General features: G+C 38.7%; 2 protein-coding genes across 3 annotated transcripts in view; both read left to right on the forward strand.

The window, feature by feature from the left end:
• LOC120768879 (interference hedgehog) overlaps nt 1–24,051 on the forward strand; it is a 221,041-nt gene that overhangs the window by 172,001 nt on the left and 24,989 nt on the right. The window contains exons 4-6 of the mRNA XM_040095632.1: nt 10,717–10,875; nt 13,702–13,830; nt 14,027–14,177. Of these exons, the coding sequence (XP_039951566.1) occupies nt 10,717–10,875; nt 13,702–13,830; nt 14,027–14,177 (439 nt within the window). The remainder of the gene's footprint in view (nt 1–10,716; nt 10,876–13,701; nt 13,831–14,026; nt 14,178–24,051) is intronic.
• Nucleotides 18,383–22,555, forward strand: LOC120767581 (membrane metallo-endopeptidase-like 1). 2 transcript variants are annotated; one of them, XM_040093728.1, is made up of 2 exons: nt 18,383–18,455; nt 20,329–22,555. In XM_040093728.1, exon 2 carries the CDS (start codon nt 20,430–20,432, stop codon nt 22,386–22,388), a length of 1,959 nt encoding a protein of 652 aa, XP_039949662.1. In that variant the 5' UTR covers nt 18,383–18,455; nt 20,329–20,429; the 3' UTR covers nt 22,389–22,555. The 2 variants fall into 2 exon arrangements, with proteins under 2 accessions (XP_039949662.1, XP_039949660.1); XM_040093726.1 differs by having other exon boundaries at nt 18,384–18,577.

Below are 24,051 nucleotides of genomic sequence, written 5' to 3' on the forward strand. Positions count from 1 at the left end.
ACAGTTCAGATTTACTGTCAAGAAGGGCTTATCTTTAGTGGGTTTGTCAGCGAACCATCTAAGTCAAGCACTTCTTTCGGATCTATTCTGTCAACAATTTCGCCGCTCGAAGTAAGCAATCGCTTAGAAGCGGTCTGTGGGTAGAGAATTGTGTTTCAACAGGACAACGCCAGACAACTCTTATCTATAGTGGCTTGCCAAAAGCTATGGGAGCTTAGTTGGCATGTTCTTAATATCCGTCTTATAGTATGGATCTGAAAAAAGTGATTAGTACTTGTTGCTGTCTATCGCTATAGATTTTTCTTGTGAGAAGTTCAGCTCTAGAGAAGCATACCAGTTAATTGACAGTCGCAGGTTTTAGTCAGTATCTACTATAGGGTGTTGTTATGCAATTACTCAGTTGTCTTCAAAATGCCAACAAGTTTTCGAATAGCTTATTTGAGCTAAATCGGTTAAACTTAACTAGGGAAAATATGATATTATGTATAAAGATATAAAATATAAGATATTAAGATATATGTACTATATACGATAAAATTAGAAGACCGTTTGTGCCCCCCTTCGTTATAGAATATGCTCCAGGGTTATGGAACTAAAGTTCAGGATTGTTTTATAGATATTTTTGTTAAACTCGAAACCATACTGCAGTTTTCTTTCGTTGCTCTTCGTCGGTTTATCCGATGTCTCTGAAGGCGTTGAGTGGCTTCCTCTGAAGTTTATTAGCTCTACGCAGGCATACATGGAAATTTTATTCAGTTCATGGTCTCCTTTTAGTATATCTAATCTTGATTCTGATTTCTGTTCGAAAGATAAATTCTCTGTGGTTTCGAGTCCTTTTTACTTCAATCCCAAAGCTAATCTTAATTTAGTCGGTATTTACAAGAGTTTAGATGTTTTTTGCCATGTTTATTAGATATATCATAGCTATACCTGTTTCCTGAATAGTTAAGTGATGAACAAAGTAGTACTGCTACTTACTACGTCAGCTAAGAAGTGTTTCTATAGCAAAGTAACGTGGTTCTATCAGAGTATTCTGACTCAGTCCTATATTTCTGACTATATTCTGACCTACTTGAAACTAAAATTCTTTTGATGGATCTTACCTTTCGGTACATGTTCTGACAATATGAGAAGACACCCGAAAAGATTTAAGAATAAAGCAAAATTACACCTAATTAAACTTGGTAAGACCTTACAAAAAGATGTGAACACAACAAAAAGAACAACAATAAGTATAAGACTACACAAATTAACTTCGCGACCAACAATTCCAACAAACTTCACACTGAAAACTACGAAGCGAAAGGATACAGATATAAGCAAATATGATACGAGGTTAAATAAGGGTTAATGAGATATGATCATATACTATATATTAAATAGTTCAGTATTACGTATAAAATCCACTCCGACACTTTTGATTAATTTGGGTTCTAAAACAAATCACAACTTTTAAAGCCAATACCAGCTGTCAACTTCATGACATTTATCGAGCCAGCGTGTCATCAAGTCACCCAAATCACACCGACAACGACACTTTCTTAACGCAGCAGAAGACGCTTATAACGTCAGCACATTGGGCGCTGAAGTAAAGTGTTGATTTTGCGAAGGACATAAAGATAACACAAGGACTAACACGAACTGGCGGGGTATTGCGAAATGCTTAATTAAATTGTGTGTGGGAAACTTTGCGAAAACTTTTGCGGCGTTTACTTAAGTAGGCCGGCACGACCGCGCTACGTGTGAGCTGCGTTATAGGGCAAAAGTCAGCAATGGTTTCATTAGGCACAAGAAAAAAACGCTAAAAATAATTTATCAAACTAAAGGGCGACAGCTGCTGAATATCAATAAAAGCAATGTTTGCCGTAGAAGACAACGCTGATGACCAACCAGCGAAGCGTGGTGAGTGCCAAAGAAGGCCGGTGAACAAGACAAGAAAAAGACAGAATGAAACAATATGTCAAACTAACATGAAGAAGCATGCGAACGAATAAACAGTTAATAGGAGAGTGGATCCAGAGACATGGTGCGCCACGTTGGCCAACATGTCATTAGTGCCGGCGATGGACCGGACAAACGTCAGCAATTCCAAGAGACACGTAGAAATATGCACACACTACCACCCACACATACACATACTGCTTGCATACTTGGGCGCCTGCCGTGGCGTGGGGCCCACATTGCGGTGCTAGGCGTTAAGTTGACCGGCCGACTGGTCAGCGGCAGTAGCAGCGGCAGAAAATTACCAGCAAAGTCCAGGCGGAAGCGCACAAATGCCGGAAATTAACAGTAAAGTCAGTCGTTATAATGCGCTCAAGTTGGCAAGCAACTTGTTTAAGGAGAGAGAGAGAGGAGGAAGAGAAGGAGCGGCAAGCGGTAGCCTAGCAATAAAAACGCAGCTAAACTTAAGCCACATAAGACGAGCAAAACTTTGTAATGGCGCATACTCAAGCCCCTCGTGTAGACACTTGCTGGTGTGTGTGTACGTATGCGTGTGGATGTGTGCCAATAATGATGCGCACAAATGTCGCAGCAGATGGACAGCAAAAAATTATTACATGGCTGGCTAAGCGGTGAAAGGAAAATAGCAAAAGGAGCTGCTGCTTTTTTACTACCAAAAAATTTAACTTTTTTGTGCTTATAACTTTTCTGTTTGACTTTTTCAGCCGCACTCAGTTATTTATATTGTTTTTTTTTTGCTTTCAGTTTCGAAATGTTCGCCATACTAATTGGTGTCGCATTAGTCGTTCGGTTGCCACCGGCGCCGCCATCAAGACTTCAGCACACAATTTATGCGCTCTGCATTCTGCTAAGCTCTCAATGTCCTCCGTACTTTTTGCCCCGTTTAATCTTCTTCTGCTTTATGTGCTGTTATCTTAATGTCGTTTAAATTTGTTCGCATATTTTTATTGCTGTTTAAGCTCTCCGCAGTAAAATCTATTATTGTGCATCTTTTGCAATTTGACCATTGATGGGTTTGTTGTTTCGGTGTGCAGATTATGATCGGCCATTAAGTCGCCGAAGCACTGCGTATACCAATGACCAATATTTGTCACAGCAATTGGCGCTGAAATGACATAATTTTATTCACTGCAGTTACATTTAGAAAAATATAAATTATTAAGCTGTTTTTGGGTTTCAGTAGTATACATTCAGGCGCAATACTATAAAGCGTGTACTAGCTGATCGACGTTAGCTGCAAACTGACTTACCTCTCTTTAAGAACCATAAATTAATATTAAATTCAATGTAGGCTAAAGCTTATGAAAACATTTTTACCTTTTCACCAAAAAATCGCCTGTGATTACATGATACAGCATTCAGCTGTCCTTAAATGCCATGTATTCGCTTGAACACGCACACATTGTTATTTTTTTTTTACCAAAGTCGCACACCCTGAGGTTACCCTCCCCTAGTTGGAAGGCGCTTTATCTGTGGATAGGTTATCTTTATCTGTTGTTAGCAAGCTCTCATGGAAGCCGAAGATCGATGAGAGAGTGAATTCGTTGGTCGCTTTATACTGTTGTAGAGCAGCAATTGGAAAGAGGATTGGGATCTGTCAACAAAAGTGGTGTTCTAGATCTCTGAAACCATAGCTAAGCAAATAATATTTTATGGAGGCGTTGTTTGATGGAAGGCGCTGGAACAAGCGTGTTCGAAGAGCGGCCCTCATCGACATCTATGGCGCACTAATGACAATAGTGGCACCTGTACACATAGTGGTAGATGTTTAGCGGTGAAGGCTGCTCTTAGACTGAGAAAAGCTGGGTAAATGAGGTCCGCGGCACAGAAACGCACTGAAATTCCACGCTGCTTCGATTGCTTTCCTTATATGTACCACCGCATCTCAGAACTTTCTCACCTCTTTGCTGGCACACCCTCGAGGGACTTGTGGGACGGACGAAGCCGTTGAAGCCGTAGAAAAGGGATTGCAGTGATCCTTTTCACGGACTGATCGAAGTTAAGAGGGAGAGGAGGTGATTGGATGTTCCGTCAGGACCTCTCCATCTACTTTCGTTTCAGACTTCCAGACCAATGTAGCGTCTTTCAAGCGGTGGTGGCTGACATTAAGGTAGCAGTAGAATTACTGCTCCGAAGTGCAATCTCCTATATAGAGGTGTGCATTCACTTCGATAGCCGAGCGTTTGAGCTCGTACACTGCGACTGTTCAGGAGTACACGAACTTATGTCCGGTCACAGCCGAAACATCGGAAGTAGCAAAGCCGAAGAGCTTGCTAGGGCGGGCACCTTCTTCCCTAAGTTCTAATTCTATAGGAATCGATTCGATTTTCCGATATCTTCTAGCGTTCTGGCGTTGGAACTTTGGACCTTCAGTGAGTTTAGCAAGCGCTGTGAATTGAACGAGTGCGATATCTTTCTAGTGCAGAACGAACCGTGGATCCTTAGACCTCTAGTGAGCTCAGCAAGCGTTGGGTAGTTGAACCGTAAGAGATTCTCTGAACTACTGACACCTAGAAAAGCTAATCTCGCCGCAATTGTATGTAGGTGTTCCGACTGGTCACTGTCCAATTGGCTTACAAGCGGTGCCGTTAAATATTCTGTAGGACGATATTTGCCAAAGCTGTATGAAGAAAGGCGAGGTGGAACCATCTTGTCACTTCTTACTCTATTACTCGGTTTTTGCCAGACTGAGACTGAAATAAATCGGTAGACACATATTTATCGAACTTAGCAAAGTGCCCGGGCTTGATATTGATTTTATTGACTTTGATATTGAAATTTGCTCAAATGGCTTCATCGATCCATGAGGTGATGTACTTTAAGGTTTTTTTGCTAATACAAACGTCGAATACCCATCCAAGTGAGATACATCGACTTTGGATCAATCCTACGACCTAAACTGACTTAACATGCAATCTTTCGTAAGGAAAAGAGCACTAACACTAGTTTACAGTTATTTTGCGACTGTGATATTAAAGGCTGTTCCTTGCTAGGTTAGAATTTTAGGTCACTAAACACGAAAATTATAGTATAGACCTCCCAACACTTAGGATTCGCAAATTTTTCCTTCAGATTTGTTAAGTAGTGTAATCATACCCTATTATTAGCAAGTCGTCATCAAAAGGAGAGTCTCTCGTCCGATGCTGTCGATTAGTTTTCATTGGGGGCGTTTTTTTTACGTGGCGGATCCCAAACCCAGCGCACAATCATGAGTTGGGATGGTTCGCCTTCTCACTTTTGCTCACCTTCAAAGGGATGTTTTTTGGCTACTCAGAGAATAATTGGCCCGAGACCGGAAGTCGTAAGCTGCTTGAGCCATATGTTAAAGAATCGTTTCTAGCCACTCCCAAGTGAATGGCGTTCAGAGAACTTTCCATGACACACATGACTTCATCCAGAATGCGTCCAAGTCCCAAATAATTTCTAAATCTTAGTTACGAAGCTAAATTCCAATCAAAATTGTATTTGTAAACGAAGCTTGCCCTAATCCCGACTGATAGTTTGTGGTGCCACATGTTACTGGTGAGCAGCAGCAACCTATTTTTAAACCTACAACTGAAGTCAACAAATGTCTGCAGACGCATTCCTGTGTAAGTATGTAAGTTGCCATAATCTGCATGCACTTTATACCGTTATAAAACGTGTAGACGGGATAGCACGTCCCTAAATGAATGAGTATATTGAAAAATATATTATGGTTTCTAATAAAACGTGCCACGCTGTGAGTAAAACTACAGCACACATACACTCACACGCATCGCCCATAGACAACGGTGTTGTAAAAACAATAAAGATGAGCATAAAAATAACGGTAACAATGCCAATAGTGTGGAGAATGCAAGAAAGTGCAGTAAATGCAAGCAGTTGGCAGCCATTTCCGCATTGCCACAGTGCCGACCAACAAATTGGGTACTTAGCGCACACACACACATACATATATATATGTATATACAAGAGTGTACATGTGTCTGTGCGGTCGCAGCAACGTGTGCGTGGGGAAACAATCGATTGCGATAACTTTTGATTACAATGGGAATATTGAGTAAAAATCACCGGCATAAAAGCAAATATTGTCAGGGCTGTCAGTCTGTTGCCAGCACCAGCTCCACCACCAAATGAGTCTATTTGCCGCAACACTACCTACACACAAGGAATTGTTGGAATCGTTGGTCTACTTCCTGCCTTCCTTGCATCCTTGTCAGCGGAGCGCCTCACCATAGTTTTCCCAAAAGTAAAAGGTGTCTCGAAATTCAAAGCATTTGCAAATTTCAATTTCAATTGAGTATCTCTGCTATGTATTTGTGTCCACACACACATAAGCACAACTTGGCTCCTTCCTGCCGCATTGTTTGCAAGTCTTAACCGTTGAATGGCAACGATTTGCATGCGACAGATTTACTACCATTTCAAATGCAAAACCAAAGTGTGAAAACGAAGTTCGATTTGGCCAAAAATTTCAGATTCCTCGTTTGGGAAAACTTTTCAGCCACAAACACTAACACACTGACATACGGCCACAGCTACTCAGTTTGGCGAATGCATACAAATACTTGTTTAACAAAGGCGCTTTCAGTTACCGGCTTTTAAGATATTTTCTATTGTGGTTGTTGAGGTTGTTGTTGTTGTTGTTGTTGAGGTTGTTGTTGCTGCTGGTTTAGTGACATGTTGATGGCCAGTTTCCGATTTCAATTTGATAGCCATGTTATGGTGGCAGCCATGCGCGCACATGGGTGGTCAAAGCTGGTCGAGTGTAATAAGCATGCCCTGTAGGAAATGTTTAACTTTAGCGAAAAATACTTTTTTTTTTATACTTAAATTTTTTGATACTTAAAAATATTTTTATTCGAAGTTGAAAAACTTTTGAGTACCTCAGATGATCTTTTTTTTTCTTAGAAAATATACGTTAGGTTAGGTTCGGTGACTGATCTATATCGCACCTGGACTTGCACTTCTTTTGAAGCTATAAAAATTAAACTCCTGAACAATACAAATTTGCTTAGACGTTCAGTTTCCATTCCCATAAGATCGGTGAGGGGAAAAATTTTAGATATATTGGTTGGTTTTGTTGTAATTGTTGTAGTGGTAGAATTATCCGCGTCCGTTCCGGTTATGTAGACGCGACTGTCGTGGGTAACGGGTTGTTCTTATAGCGGCAGGATTAAGAGATAGGTTGTTATTACTGAGGGCAGTCGCTGAAACTTGCGGAGAGAGGATTTTGAGACTACGCTTGAACCGATGTCAGCCCAGCTCTTGAGAAGAAAACGCGAAACCCATTAATAAAATAAATGAGGATAGTGGATCTGTTGTCATTTTACTCTCACTTTACCTCCTGAAAAAAACAGTTGGTCGCTGGGCTGTCAAGACGTTTGTAACTATAGTCGATAGAGAGTTCCTTTCTATATACACACCCATCAAACTTTCCTACAAGCTTTGACGTAACCCTCCACCCCTCTCTCAAATCAAGAGAAAACGTTACTTTCCCTTGCATCGAAGTTAGAATATCCTTCACAAATAAATAAGCTTCCATACAAGGACATAATTTGAATGGGTCCGTTTATATGACAGCCATATGTTTAAGGGATCGGATGTGAATAATTTGTTTGGAGATTGTAGCTCTATCTCGCTGGTATTTCTGGTAAACCAAATGGAGCACATACATACATTCGTGGATAGATAAACCTAGGTTTAAATCTGACCCAAATACTGAGGGACATGATGCTTTAGTAGCTATCTGTCCCAATTCCATCACGACCTTAGCCCGTACTGTCCGACGTATACTGAGTACATAGAAGATTTAGAGAACGGATTTGTTCAAAGACTTTGGTTTGTAACTTCGCTTATAAGCACCTGAATGTAGACAACATTTTTGTTTGTAGTTCGAGTATTCTAGGTTATCTTAAAACGGATTTGTATCTAATCAATTCACATTATTAATCACACTCAACCAAGTACGAACTCCTTACATACAGCTTACTACACAAATTCCTGCAGGGCATGCATGTAAGTATGTATGTATTTATGCCTGTTATATGATCGTGGATGGCCGGTGAGCTGGTTTTATTGAAACTGATAAAAATTTGCACTCAAATCGAAGCAATAAATTGCGTATTTTCGATTTTCTTCTAACAATTGCAATTAATTTAAATTTAAAACGAAATTGCAAATTAGGCTAGAAGAAAGCGAATATTGCAAAATTCACAAGTGCAATACTGCAAATAATACACGCGTATATTGCATTTTTGAACAAATTTAATTTTGTAGAATACACCTTGTATCGACAAGTAAAGTTTGGGGCTGGGGACAAAAGAACTTCCAGTTACAGGCCGAGCGAAGAGCTTCCTTTCAGATGGGTCAGAAGGTATAACAATTAAATTTTTATGTAATTGCCATAATAAAAGCTGAAGCATTACTCGCAAAAGATCCATCAACAAGTGCCTTACGGGCACTCGTCTCTTAAAGTAATAGAGACAAGTAAAACATCAAATGGACCTACTCACATAAGAATATTTATGAGCGCATATTTGTAGCTTAGGACTCTGAAAAAAATTTTCTATTTTTGGAAGCAGCTCATCGCAGCACCTTTGCTGGATTATTTTTTTTTTTTGGTTTTTGACTGCCAAAAGACGCCGAAAAGCGACGAAGAAAAGCGCAAAACGGAAACTTAGAAAAATGCAAGAATGCTTCCAGCTATGAAAATTATGTCTACAAAGGAAATACTCATAATGCTTTCAATTGTTGTTGAGTCGCTGCTGCAGTCAGACTGAATGCAAGGAATGTATATGTGCGTGTGTGTATGTGTGTGAAAATAAATGTGAGTTTATAAGAAAAGGTCAGCACTCAACTCTAAAGAAGTTTTGGTAGGAACGTCATAACGCTGCGAGGAAGAAACGGAAAATGCTTGCAATGCGAAGAAAACGGATTACAAAATGGGTACAGCTGCGGGCAGTGCAATAGGGATACCTTATTGTAATGAAATGATTGTTAATTTTTGTAAACAGTAGCAAAAAAGTATTTTTGCGCAAACGGCAAGCAGCTCAGAGGTATAAGTATGTTCTTAAAGCGCTGCCCAGGAGAAATTAAAGCCGTATCTAATCTCCTTTAAGATAAGCTTGACCTTAGACGGACAACGATTCATAGCTTTTAAAACTCAAGATTTACCCATAAAGTTCAAAGACCTTAAGGTTAAAGATACAATAAATTTCAGTCGGTAATTATGAGCAGTATTCCTAGCTGAGTCCATTTAGCCATGTGCCTATTTCTATATATGTGCACCAGCCCCTTTATTTATGAGCTATCACTGTGAAATATTGTACACGTTCTTTTCTCTCCAAGAAGCTGCTCATTTGTTGCAATCATCGATATCGAACAACTATTGCGTATAGCTGACATACAAACTGACCGATTAAACTCAAGGCCTCATATAGAAAACTTTTCTATTTGACGAGATATCTTCACGAAATTTGGCACAGATCATTTTCTAAAGCAATGCTAAAATATCTGAAGAGATGGTTTAGATCAGATAACGATAGCATATAGCTGCCACACAAACTGACCACCGTACAAAATTAAGTTCTTCTATAAAACAATTTCTTAGTTGACAAGATTTTCTCCCGTATTTTTGTATAGATTGTTATCCAAACCACTGCTATAATCTCTGAAGAAATTGTTAAGATTGAACCGCTTTAGCATATAGCTGACTTACAAATTGACCGCTCAAGCTGAAGTCCTTGTATGGAAAACTATTTATTTGAGAAGTAATCGCTATGAAATTTGGCATCAATTATTATCCAGAGTATCGTTGGAATCATTCATTATATTTATTGCTTATATTGGACAAATATATCATGTAGCTGCCATACAATCCGACCTATCAAAATCAAGCTAAAGCTATTTTTATACCACAAGAAATGCATCTGAAAAGGCTACTATAGCTTCGTTGCATCTGAAATTAGCCTTCCTTACTTTTTATATATTTAAAAATGTTCTATAGTCATACCCATCTTATTACCCACAACTGTAACAATGACTGTTTCAATGGAAATGCGCAACTATTTGTGGCAAGTCCGCGCTAGCCTTTTCGCGATTTCAGTCCCTTTTATTTTCAACATTTCCATCGCACACATTTTAATCTGAAATACTTGCTTTTTGCTTTCCTTTTTGTCATTTCAATTGCATTAATTTCCTCGGTCTGGCATTGTGGCTTTCGCTACCTTGTTTTCCATATTTTAATTCGCTTACCACAACATCCGCTGCCAAAGACTTCCTCCAGCTCAGACAATTTTAATAAAATAAAAAAATATATACGTACATATTTTTAAGGACGGACGCCTTACTTGAGGCGGAAAATTTTGTGAGTATTTTTTTATAATTTTTTCCCTTACATTGTGCTACAAAGTGGAGAAAGCGTGATTTCTGCACTTTTTATTTTAATCCTTAAGCAAAAACATATTTTCCTCCTAAAAGTTTCGTATCAGCTCTGCTTACCTTTATGACTATTATGAAGCATCTTGCTTTTCATTGTTGGACATTTGCATAATTTTTATTCATTGCAACTTTGCTCATTTTGAACTCTCCGAAAATAGTAATATGAAATATGAAATATATATTTTTCCCCCTTTTAATGGGAAGGCACTTTTGTCGCTGAAAGTGGGGCGTGCCACTTAGTTATTTAATATTTTTACTGCTCGCATCCTCTCTCTTCCCCTAACTTGACTAACGGTCTCACAATTTCTTCTTCTTTTTTCTCTCCCACAGTACCGCCGAACATCGACGATGCACTCACCTCCAGTGACGTCATTGTGCGCGAAGGTGACAATGTGACGCTGCGCTGCAAGGCGAAAGGTAGCCCGGAGCCATCAATTAGATGGAGACGAGATGACGGCAATAAAATTGTGATCAACAAAACGATGGAAGGTAAGTGCTAGTAAATAAGTACTTATGTAACAGCAAGCGAACAAAAACGAGCGCAAAGCATTTAATTGTCAGCATTTCGTTGTAAAAGTGACACCATTTCCAACGCTTCCCCCCTGCAATCGCACGTCGTCCGCTGTGCTCTTGTGACTTTACGAAATTTTATTGCTGTCACTGTGACTTTTTGCGGTTGTGCGGTGTCGTACGGTTAGCTGCCGGTGCTTCTGTCCGCTGTTGATGTTGTTATCGCACTTCAGGAGATAGTTAAAGCACTCAGGGATACCTCTATTGTGAGGGAGCAAGTAATGATGTCCTTTGTCGCTGTTGGTGGCAATTAAATTATTTAGATTGGTTTGAGCACAGATTTTATGGTCAAGCAGCAGAATAAGTTGGACGAAATTACATTTTTCATGAGGAAGCTTCAGAGTTCGCAGCTTTTAATTTATATTGTCATAACCTCAAACTCACTTCTCAATGTTTTGCATTGGTAGAGGAACAAGTTAAGTATGGTTTAGCAGCCATTTGAGGCAATAACAAAGTACCTGAATTGATCGGGCGGTGGTTCACCATCTTTTTGGACTTTACTAGGGTTCTCACTTAACACCCAAAATACTGTTGACCAGTTTCGAGAAGTTATTATGTTCAGTCAACAAAACTAGATGATATCTATAGCAACGCTTTCCTTTATTTTCTATAGAAGCCATTGACTCTCTATAATGTCAATACGTGTTTGGTAGAATGCGAACTCATGACATAGGTAGTTTTGTGGTGGCTCTACCTTAAATCATTTGCGGAGTTTGTAATTGAAAATGCATTCCGAATAGGAATACTCAAGCTAAGAGCTGAGGCTCTTGTTTCGAAAAACCGTTGAAACATTCTTCGATTGTTTTGTGTTTGAGTTTCAGGTTTCGGAAGCCTTCGTTTGAAGACTCCAAGTGTAGGCAGGTTCTTCTCCACCTGATCTCTCCAACGGAGTGGAGATCTTCCTCTTTCCCACCGTAGGAAGCGTACTGCGTCGAATACTTTCAGAGCAGAATGACTGGTAAAGTCTTTGACGTGGAGAGAGGACTTTATTTCTCATTTGGCTACTGAGTTCGAAGTAGCATCTGTTTACAAGAGTTAATCTGCGTTGAATTTCAAGGCTGACATTCTTGTTGGTATTAACACTGGTTCCAAGAGAGACGAAATTATCTACGACTCCAAAGTTATTACTGGCAATAGTGACGTGCGAGCCAATTCACGAATGCGATGGCTGTTTGTTTGATGACAGAGGGTATTTCGTCTTGTCCTCAGAAGCTTTACACACTTAAAGAATATTGTACCTTCTCTATTTAGTTATGTAGGCTGAATTGTTTTCTCCAGGAGTAGGTTAAAGAAGTCGCATGATAGGGAGTCGTCTTGTCTGAAACCTCGTATGGTATTAAACAGTTCGGAGAGGTCCTTACCGATCCTGACGAAGCATTTGGTATTGCTCAACGTCAGTTTACACAGTCGTATTAGTTTTGCGGGGATACGAAATTTAGACATTGCAGCATAAAGGTAGCAGCTTTGAAATCGACGAAGAGGTGGTGTGTATCGATTCTCTTTTCACGGGTCTTTCCCAAGATTTGGCGTATAGTGAATATCTGGTTAGTTGTTGATTTTCCAGGGTAAGGCCCAATTAGTTTGTTGACGGTGGGTTTTAATCTTTCACACAGTAAGTTCAACTGTTCTGATAGTTAGAACGGATGCGAAGCTAAAATATAACAGAGCATTCCATCTGAAATTCCCCCATACTCAAATATTCTAGGAGCGCCAGTTCCTCGGCTACGATGGCACTATTGAATATCTGAATTTAAACGGTTTAGCATTTCAAGTCCTTTCAGTTATCGCTGTTACACCGAAAACTCCAACTAAACACAATTTTCTTGGCCAACTCTTAGTGGCCGCCTCAATTTCCATTGTCCTCGAAGGCTTTCACAGCCAAAATAGCAATTGCTTTGTTTACATTCCATTAAAAACTAATAAGCAAACTACGAACAAGGTCCAAGTTGCATGCCTACAGGTGAGCACAACCAAATGTTACTGCCAGCTCGCACACACATATGCATAGAACTCACACAACCATATACTCGTGCATATGGAGAGGGTAGCAGCTGTGTGCGAGGTCCTCTTCAAATGCCTGCAGCCATGCGAATCGAATGCAGCTGCGGCATCGGCAACAATTGCAATCGGAACTTTGTCAGCGCTCCACTTGCACACACACACACTCCCACACGCATGCTTGCATAACTTTGAGGTGCTATAACATGCAAAATGCAACTATGGCAACAATGTAGAAATTTGCCAGCTGCGGTGAGTGGCGCCTCACGTTGTCAGTCAGTCAGTCAGTTAGTTGCTCAGCAATTGTTGCTTTGCCGTAGCAATTCCAAGTGCGCACAAAGGCGCTGGCAAACTTTCTAATAATGGACATGTGGCAAGTGGGTACATATGTGTACTTGTGTAGTGTGTCTGTGTGTGTGTGTTGAAAGTTTTCAAAGCTATCTGATGCCTTAAGCGCACAGCTTTCTTGCTTGTATTGCAACACTCGCATGCAACATATTGCTAATCAAGATTTTAGGGTTTGTTGATGTGTTGATGTGTGAGAGGGGCTTATCCATAGCTACATACACATAAATATATACACACTTGTAAATATACAGGCATATTTGTATTTAAATAAAAATTTGAGGAAACCAAAAATGGAATTTTACTTCTAAAACTGTATATAACAATATATTTATATATTTATATATAAACTGTGTCCACTATCTAGCCCTAAACACCTCTTCTTTATCGTCTTTTTTCCAGTTCTCGAAGTGGATGGCGAAGCTTTGGAGCTGGAGCGCATCTCCCGTCTGCACATGGGCGCTTATTTATGCATCGCCACCAACGGTGTGCCGCCCAGTGTCTCCAAGCGCATTAAAGTCAGCGTTGATTGTAAGTACCACACACTTAATATAAGCAAAAATGATTCTTTATGATAATAAAAATAAATACTTACCTGATACTAACTTAACCCACTTATGTTCAAAAAAACTTACAGTCATAGTATAGAAATAAATATATTGCTTAAATACATATATACTACAGTTATAACCGAATAAACCAACAATTTATGAAATTACCCTTACAGTTTCACCAATGGTTTGGATACCCCATCAGCTGGTTGGCATACCCATGTACTTCAATGTCACGCTGGAGTGTTTCATCGAAGCAAATCCCACTTCGTTGAATTACTGGACCCGTGAGAACGATCAGATGATTACAGAGTCCGCAAAGTACAAGTAAGTGCCACAAATATTTATTTTTATTGCCGAAAGAATTGTCTGCAGTATATATGGCATGCAACAGCCATTTTGGGTCTGCAGTAGTGCGAACCCTATCAAAGTAAGATATATTTGGGAATTTACAAACATTCAAACTGCAAAATATTATCAGATCTATAACTACGAGTTTATTCGGATATATAAACGAGAAATTGCGTAACTTTCAATATTTATATATTACTAATAATAATTACATATTGAAAAGCTACTGTTCTTGTGCGCCTTTTGGGTATACTTATGTCATTCATCTGATCAGTAAACAGCAATAATTTTTTGTTTTCAATTCTTCAACTATGTCTAACTCAGTGTCTGAAAAAGTATGTTTGCGTATAGCTCTTCCTCGTCACGTTAATATAAAGAAAACTTCAACCGAAAGTCACTGCATATTGGTGGAATCATTATGTTACTCTTAAGTGCAAACAATTATATGTGAAACCTGGTCAACCAGCCAAATCAATGGCAAAGCTGAACTCTGGCGCGATCAGCAGGGCGTGCTATATTATGAGATTGTAAAACTAGATGAAATCATTACTGAAGAATACTACCGGGGACAACTCACATTGTTAGCTGGGAAACCACGCTGAGAAGTCACTCATATTTTATCCCAGACTTACCCCTTCTGACTTACTATTTGATCCAGTCGATGCTAAACACCCTCTCTTGAATACAGTTCCCATCAGAACAGGATATTAGACATTGGCTTGATTGGCTTGGTCGCCAAGTAGGCGAGTTTCTTTTGGAATGAAATCCAGAAAGTGGCAGAAGGATCAGAAAATGTAAAAGCTTTAGATACGCAATATTTTTTACATGTTTTTCTTAAGTAATACTAGTAAACCTCTTATATATAATATCTTTTTGAAAATAAGAACAAAAAAGTTCTGATCATTCATTAAGGATTCTCAATAGACATTTTAATATTGACTAAACATGCAAATTGCTCATATTTTTCCTGTCATGTTTCGTACAAGTTTCAAGTATTAACCCCCAAATATAGTCCTCTATCACGTTCTCACTATATTGGCTTTGATAATGTCTCTGAAATTCTTTTACAACTTGATAGAAGCGTTCGCCTTGTTCTTCTGAATAAGCTTCCATATTATACCTAAATTTATCAATATGAGTATGAAACATGTACATCTTTAGATACATTCTACCTCAGATGAAGAAGAAATTCGTAATCATGTCACAGATCATTTCGTCATAATTCTCAGCTTTATAGTTTCCAAGGAAGCTAAGCACTACTGTCTTGAAACTGTTCTACCCGCTTTCTCTTTAACTTCGGTAAAATACCACAATCCATATTTTCTTCCGTATAACATTCAAATAATATTCCTTGTTGACAGTTTGGATGGGCGGAAGGAATTCAGAGTGTACCACACCTCAATAATCGAAGAAAAATGTCAACAGAACCTTGATTTTTGACCTGCTATGACGTGCTTTTTTCGGATTTGGCTCACCATTTCCACGATATTCGGACAATTCAACGTCTGTGTAAGGATCGGAAGCATAAATCCAGGGCCAGTAATGGTACGTTTTATGACCGCCTGGTGGAGGGAAAGCATTGTTTGACAAACGTTAACACGAAACTGTTTTTCGCAAAAATTAAGTGATTTGGAAACAATAGCTCAAAATGGTTTTCACTGATCTTTCATAGAGATCACAACATGACACGACACTCTAGACAACGTATGTTGCTGAGAACCATTTATCAAAAGATCATTGCTGGTGAAATACGTTGCAGGCTTGTATTGACTTAAAAGAAGCCTGTTGTGGAAATGATAAGAAAGATTTGTATTCATAAACGTTAACAAACTAAGCTGTCCAGGTCACATTTGATCAATGTTATATAGACTATTCATATTCATATAAGGTATGGTAAAATAGACTTATTATATTTCCAATGAATAGCTTTAGTAATTTGTATCTCACGTTGTATAAGTACGATCGAGTTACGCTCTATGGGTAGAAGTTTAAGTTTTCCTACCAAAATAATTTCTCAGACAGTTTTGGGGTTGATTGACTAGTCCCCGTTTTCGATTGTGAACCGTTAAAAATTTTGATAATATCGGTCTGAAATAAATTTGCTCAAAATATATTTTTTGAAAGTCATGAGCCCCAAACCCCATTCCTTAAATAAGAAAATCCTAAAATATTCGGAGTATGTACATATGGATGTACCTACATATGTAAATGGATGAAGGGCTGCAACTTTTTATGCAACACAAGTCTTAAACTGAATTGACTGCTGCCTAAATTATTCCGAATGCTGTTGTACTATATTTTCGGCTATATTGAGTTATGTTAGTTTTAAGTCTTGTCAATTGATTTTGTTTCCTGATTAAGTTTTGGCTACCATAATATGATATAATTATTTTGAGGTATGTATACAAAATCACAATTATGATATTATAAAATGTTATGTTACGTTACGTTGCGTTAAGTTAAGTTAAGTTAAGTTAAGTTAAGTTAAGTTAAGTTAAGTTAAGTTAAGTTAAGTTAAGTTAAGTTAAGTTAAGTTAAGTTAAGTTAAGTTAAGTTAAGTTAAGTTAAGTTAAGTTAAGTTAAGTTAAGCTTAGTTAAGTTAAGTTAAGTTAAGTTTAAGTTATGTTATCTATTTACGCTATACTCTCACAACATAATTGTCCGTACTCATCATAAAATTGTATCGCCACATGCCCTACAAGGCCTAGTGAGCGTAACTAGTCCAACTGGAAGCAGTTATTTATTAGCTCCCCCACGGCGTAGGCTTCTGACGGCGCTTCGCTGCTGTTTACACGCCGCTTGTGGTCTTATTGATGACTCAGAGAACTTTAAGATTATTATGGCATGTACAATTCCAACTAACACAATAACAATTTACTATTTGCGTAACGCGGTGGCGCTTACATGCAGTCTATTTGCATTCAATATTTAATAGGCAATAGTTAAACAAACGATGGCAGCACCTGAGGGTTAAGCAAATACACAAATGCATATATGTAAGTAGATATGTATATATGTAAATTTGTAAATATGAATGTGAGCATTATTTGCTTGTGAGCAATTCCATTCGTATGTGACGGCAGCTAATTGTTGCTAATAACGGCAAATTACTAACTCGAAAGTTCGAGGGCAATGATTGATTGTTAGCGAAAGCGCTGCAACTTGCTAATTATAAGAAATATTTTTAATTTCATATAAAATTAAATGGAATTTCTTAGTGTCAGCACCTTTCTTACATACAATTTGTGGCTTATCACTTCATTGTACATTGAACTGGTCAGTCATGAACTTGAAAAGCTTTGTTTCTTCTTTCGATTTGCGGTTCATTTCTTGCGTCCCTTGTGGCATTGACCGCCGAATATGACGGGTATGAGCAGCACATCGCTATGTTTATATTTGTTTGCGGTAACGCCTACCCGGAAGATATTGTGTATAGCAAGCTTCTCATTCATCAAAAATATTTTATATTAGGGTGAGACATTTTAAAATGAAAAAGGTCCATATTTCGATATATTGCAGAAATTAAAGATATTGTATGACGTTTACTTTTTTGAGGGGGAAAATAATTTTTTGGGCGATCTGAGGAGGTTAGGAGGAAGGAGAGCGGCGTGATTGAGTTTTCAAGAGTTAAAAACGGTTTCTTTCGATTATTCGTTTCGTTTAATTATTTTTCTTCCTTATTTAATCAAAAATTTTCAGGTCCAAAGTAAACTTTGGATAAAAAAATTATAAATTCTTTAATATAATGCTGACAAAACATTCTATAGTACTGCTTACTGCAGTGAGCACTCTTTTGCTGGCTTACTCTGTGTCCCTAAAACAAGTTATTTTTTAAATCATTCATAAAGTGCCACCCTAATATTAAAAAAAAAATCAACTTTTGCTCACACCAGTAAGTGGACCCAACAATTTGCAATATTATCAGCATATGATCTAATGTGGTCCCTAAGTTCGAAACGAAAGTCAACGCCGATTTGCTCAATCAAAGGGAAAACTGTTGACTTGACTGTTCAGCTGAGCTTTTGCTTTGTTTGGGTGTGAACTCTTCGTACCTTATTACTTTTTTAGATTGAGCATAGCAAGCGTGCGTCTTATCGCTAAAGCTGGGTTTTTTCATTGTAAACAAATAATAACTTTTGATTCGGAGAATTTTTCGCATTTGATCGAATTATTCGCCTAGTACAAGGCAGTTGCTCAGCGGAAGCGTGAACGGGCGGTGTAATTCGAGAAAGAGGAAACCACAGCTGTGTTAAAGTAATTTTCAACGCTTTATCTAAGTGAAATGTTTATGCTGTGTAATTAAAATATCCAGCGAATAATTCTAAAAATATAATTAAATCAAAAACATCGAGGAAGTGTTGAATAAAAGTGAAAAGGTAGAAATTGAATGATAATTAAATTAAAAAACCGTTAACTTTAGCTTTGCCGAAGCTATAACACTCTTCAGCGGTGCATTTCTTATATCAGTTAAGGGCATACAGAGACCTTCATCTTAATTTAGATTGGTTAGTTTGTATGGCAGCTATATGCTATAGTGGTTCAATCTACACAATATGTTCGGAGATTGTGATTTGTGCCAAATTTCGTAAAGATATATTTTTTCAAATAAAAAGTTTCTTGTAAAAGAACTTAATATTGATCGTTCAGCTATAAGCTGTAGCAATCCGATTCAAAAAAATATGTTTGCAGATTTGAGCCTTACTGTGAAAAGTAAACTATACCGAATTTTGAGAAGATACTTATCTTGTGAAATAAAACAATTTCCATATAAAAACTTGATATTGATCGATCGCTTTATATGGGAATTATAAGATATAAAAATCCGATTACAAAAGCTATGATTGAGGATTGTAGCCTTTACTTTGAGATTAAAGTATGCCAAATATCGTGAATATATCTCATCAAATAAAAAAGTTTTCCATACAACGACTTGATATTGATGGGTCTGTTCGTATGGCAGCTGTACGCTGTAGTGGTCCGATTCCAATAAAATATTTGGGGATTGTAGTCTTACTTTTAAAAGTAAACTTTACCAAATTTTGAAAAGATATCTTATGGAATAAAATAGTTTTCCATACAAGCACTTGATTTTGGTCGGCCAGTTTGGAGACTTTTGCAAGACAAATCAGTCCGAAAACTTTTCGAAAATGCAATTGATGCTAATATAACTCAGATTACATTATAAACTACGTATCTTTCGCCGTTTTCCGTTTTTTCAGCTATCAAAGCTTACGGTTTAAAACACGGTTATGATTCCGTTGTCGATAGAAGCAACCACGGGGTGATCAAATAGTGGCTTGTTTCGAATGCCAGGCGTTCGTTACGATAATGGACACCTTGTTATGTGTAATTTCGAAATTGGCTTGTATATTTGATACAACCAAGATATATTTTTTAAAAATTCGACAACTGCGCTCTAGAACTTCCCTTAAGTCCGGTTGGAGCGTAGGCTTAAAATTGGTTTCAGTCATCAAGTATTATCAGAAACTTAAGTAAGTAGCACAGGTGTGCTTGTTTTTGTTGTAGTGGCAGAAAATATTCCTGAAGTATTTTCGAGGAAAGATGCCGAGTTGACAGTCCTCGGCTGGGTAAAAATCCAGGTCCGTTCCGGTTACATAGACCCCATTGTCGTGGGAACAGAGATTTGGAAGTTCGTTTGTAGGGCTGCTATCTTGGCTTATGAACCGGCCATGAAAATGCCACATTTATAACGCTTGCTTCAAGACAGACCCTTGCGGTAGCTTTCACTAACATGTGAAACAGACGATACAGCCTCCCTCGCAGAAGCATTGCGTTATGTGGATTTTTGCTGCTACGGTCTTCCTTCTTGGTCAGTAACGTCAGTAGTTGAACTATCGCCGGCATCGCTCTCAGCATCATTTCACTTACTGAGCCCACTCATCGGCACAAGATAACAATACCTGAGGAGGTGGGATCGCCTTCTAGAAGGCATAAACTTTATTAAAAATATAGTCTACATAAGAAACTTTTTAGCTTTAAAAATGAATAACTCTTAATTTGGAAAGACTATCCTGAAAAAGAAACTGTAAAATGTTAACTCTTTTACCATAAAATAAATTGCTAACAAAATAAAATCAATATATTCATTAACTTCAAACGTTTTCAGTGATAACATTTTGGCAGAGCGAATTGGCATAATTTCTACGTTACCCACTTCAAATACAAATATAACAAATTCAACAATAAATAAGCGCCACCAACAACAAAATGCGTTTACACAGAGCCTTAACAAGGCTAGCACTATGTCTACTGACACTCTTGATAAAACCCGCACACAAAGGTGTGTTCGCCAGCGTCAATGAGAACCAAATTGAGGCGATCGCTAGCTACGTGGACCCGCTCATAAATCCATGCGACGACTACTACCGCTACGCCTGCGGCAATTGGGCTAACGTACACTCGAACGAGCAGTACTACGAAGTCACCAGCTTGATGGATCACAAGGTCAATAAGCGTTTAATCGACTACTTTCAAAACTATCAGCTGGAAGGCAGCGCTGAAGCCGGCAACGAAACCTACACGGATAAACTCTTTCTCTACTATCAAACATGTAGGCGCACAAAAGGTTTGCAATTGAAGCGTTACTTGCAGCTGGTGCGTCCCAGCTCCCACTTGGACTGGCAGCTGATGCTCGAGGTGCGCGAGCCCAATGCCACGTGGCCGGCCGAACGCTTCAACTGGCTGTTCACGCTGGCCAAGTTACGTCGCTATCGCTTTAAAGGAGCCCTCTTCGAACACATACTGTTGGAGGACGAGAGTGACTCCAATCGGTATCTAATCGATTTGGACAAACCCACGGACAAGTTGCCTGATGAGATAGTGATCGCAGCGTTGCTTATAGAGTTGGGGGTAGCGAGAGTGCGTGCGATTGAGGTAGCAAAGCAACTGCATAAGTTCGAGGAGAGACTAATGATTCTGCGTGAAACTGAAGATAAAACAGGACCGCAGCCCATATCGTTGTCGAAATTGAAGGACGAAATGCCAGAAGTTCCATGGCAATTGTATCTGCAATTGGTACTGAGCTACACACTGACAGAGGACTATGAAGTGCAAATCAACAACCGTGAATACTTTCCCGCGCTCAACAAGGTTCTGAGTAATACCGAGCCTAGCTTGATCGATAATTATATAATGGTGAAATTCGCACTGTTTCTGATGAAAGATAGTGCTGACAACTTCACGAAGATGGACTGTATGTGGGATGTGCGCAAAAAGATGGAACTGGCTGTTAATTTCCTCTACAAGCAACAATTCTATGGCGGCTCAGACGCCAAGTACATCGCCGATGTTGAGCGCATTTTTAACTTGACAAGGCGCGAATTCAGCGCAAGACTGAAAAATAACAGAATGAAACTGCTGCCAAATCAGCTTGCATTCCTTCAAAGCAAATTGTCCGCCATGCGCTTCAACATCGGCAATCTGCCGGCAAGCGTTGATGAGCGTTTCATCGATAAGTACTATGCCGACGTGCACATCGACCCCAATAATTACCATAAAAATCATCTGCTCTTGCTGAAACTGCGCTCACGCAAAGAACACGATCAGCTAACGGCGCCGGCGCCATCGCCCAGCGACTACCACTTCATCAGCGATGGTGACAGCTGCACGCCGTACTATATGTTTCGTAAAAATTTGGTCATCATACCGTATGCTTTTCTGCAGCCGCCTGCGTATCATGTCAACATGCATGATATAATGAAAATGGGCATATTCGGTTTTGTGCTCACCCACGAGATTATGCATGGCTTCGAGTATAGCGGTGTGCACTTCGACTTTTCGGGCATAACAGATTGGCTCGGTAAATCTATTCTCTCGGATGAGGAGTTTGTCAGTGGGTTTGAGTGTTTGAATTATCCTAAGACAGAGAGTCTCGATGAGCGTGCGGCGGACTTTATGGGCATTCGTGTGGCCTACGACACGCTCTTCCACCCCAATTCTAGCATGAATGCGCGTCAGCCGAGCTTCACAGATATAACGCCGCGGCGTTTGTTCTTCTTAAATGTGGCTCAGTTTTTCTGTGGCAATTTGCTACCGACTTTCTTCGATCACGATGCGGACGATGTGCGCTTGCGACAGACTCTCAAGCAATTCGAGGCCTTCACTTTAGAGTACGAGTGCAAGCCAGGCGATGCCATGTTTGCGGAGGAGAGATGTGAGCTATATTAGGGCGTGAAGCGACGAACATGTCGAAATGACTACTGAGCCATAAAATTTACTATTTTCTACCAAAACAAGCCAATCGAATCCTTAAAGTTTAGTATTTAGTTATGTATTTGAAGTTACGTTTTTTATCTGTGAATTATTTTTTACAATAAACTAGTATAAATAATAAATATTGCTTTCGCTTTTTTTGTAAGAAATATTGCTTGCCAACACGTTGGAAGGAATGCTTCCTTCTGCGTTCTTTAGCAGTTGTGCGAGCAGCACCTTCTAGGGACTTGCTTATTGTCTCTTATTATTTGACTTATAGAAAAATCATCTAGGTAGCGGAGATATACATTTAAGCGATTGCTATTATTAAGAGTTGTTTGTTGTCTTATAAAACTTTAAGGAGTAACTTGAGTTTCAAGGCTCCAGAAAAAAATTATTGTCTTGATTAAATCTAAAATATCCTAAGCTCTAAAATTGATCCGATAATATATTTTGAGATACAGCCGTTTTCCGATGCTTCATCGATTTGAACTAAATTCTGCAAGTAACATTCCCCTGACACTCCGGCCCAGTTAGTCGGTGACCGTCGCGGATGGCGGGCTCCTTCAAAATATTTAAATAAACTGCAGCAATAACTTTTCCTTTCAGGACTAAAATATTACTAGGGTATTCGCAGATAAGCATCCCCAAACTATTAAGGCCTTTTCCACCGACTTAAAGTGCACTTGTATGGTAGTTCTTGTTCGGGTGAGCGCCAAACGTAAACCATACCATGGAAATAACGAAGCACATTATGCCAAAAGTTTTGAGGTTTTAATATGTCCTCTTCATAAAATTCTTGTCGTTTTTTCCTATTTGCCTTATTTAGGTAGTGTAGCTTCAATCTGTTACGGACAGTGCATACTGAGGGGTCTTTTTTGACTTCCTTTATAAGCCGCGCGCGAATTTTACGAACTGATTTGAAGGGGTCAAAATTGGAAATATTCAAAATTCATTTATCAACTCTATCCATTGTAATTTACGGGCGTCCTTGTCTCTCCTTCCTGATGACTCGATTTTCTTTGTTGTAGTCGGCAATGAAATCTCAAATTGCAACCTGGCTTTTATTAAATTTTTATTCCATATAACGCTGCGTGTGATCGATCTTTGTGCAAACTAATTATGGCTGACCGCTCATCAATCGTTAATTGTTTAAAGTTCACCATTTTCAGATTTTTTTTTTATTTCACTGTAAAAAAAACCGTCTCAATATTTCAATAAACTAAATAAAAAGTACGAAAGCTTTATCTACCAATTCAATTTCAAAAATTTTAAAATAAAGAATTCTTGCACCTTTAAGGTAGTAGTCTGGTAACTTGGGTTCAAAAAATCGATTTTTTTTTTGCTTTATCTGAAAGTACAACACTTTCTTTGCTAAAATAAAAGGACTTTTTTTCAAAGTACGCCATTTTGTTATTTAACCTTGAAATTTAACTGAATTAATTCCGACCAGAATGACATGTCTATATGTATATTAAGAATAGTCAAGATTATTTGATTTCAGATAACATTAAGAGCCAAAATTACCCGGGCCACCCACGTGCATTTGTTTGAGGTTCCAACTTCGAGTGATAATAATAATAGTAATATCCGTAAAGTATTACATTTTTTCAAGTAATTTTTTTATTTTATTTTCAAT

The sequence above is a fragment of the Bactrocera tryoni genome, chromosome 2 (genome assembly GCF_016617805.1).
Source record: "Bactrocera tryoni isolate S06 chromosome 2, CSIRO_BtryS06_freeze2, whole genome shotgun sequence".
Taxonomy (NCBI): domain Eukaryota; kingdom Metazoa; phylum Arthropoda; class Insecta; order Diptera; family Tephritidae; genus Bactrocera; species Bactrocera tryoni.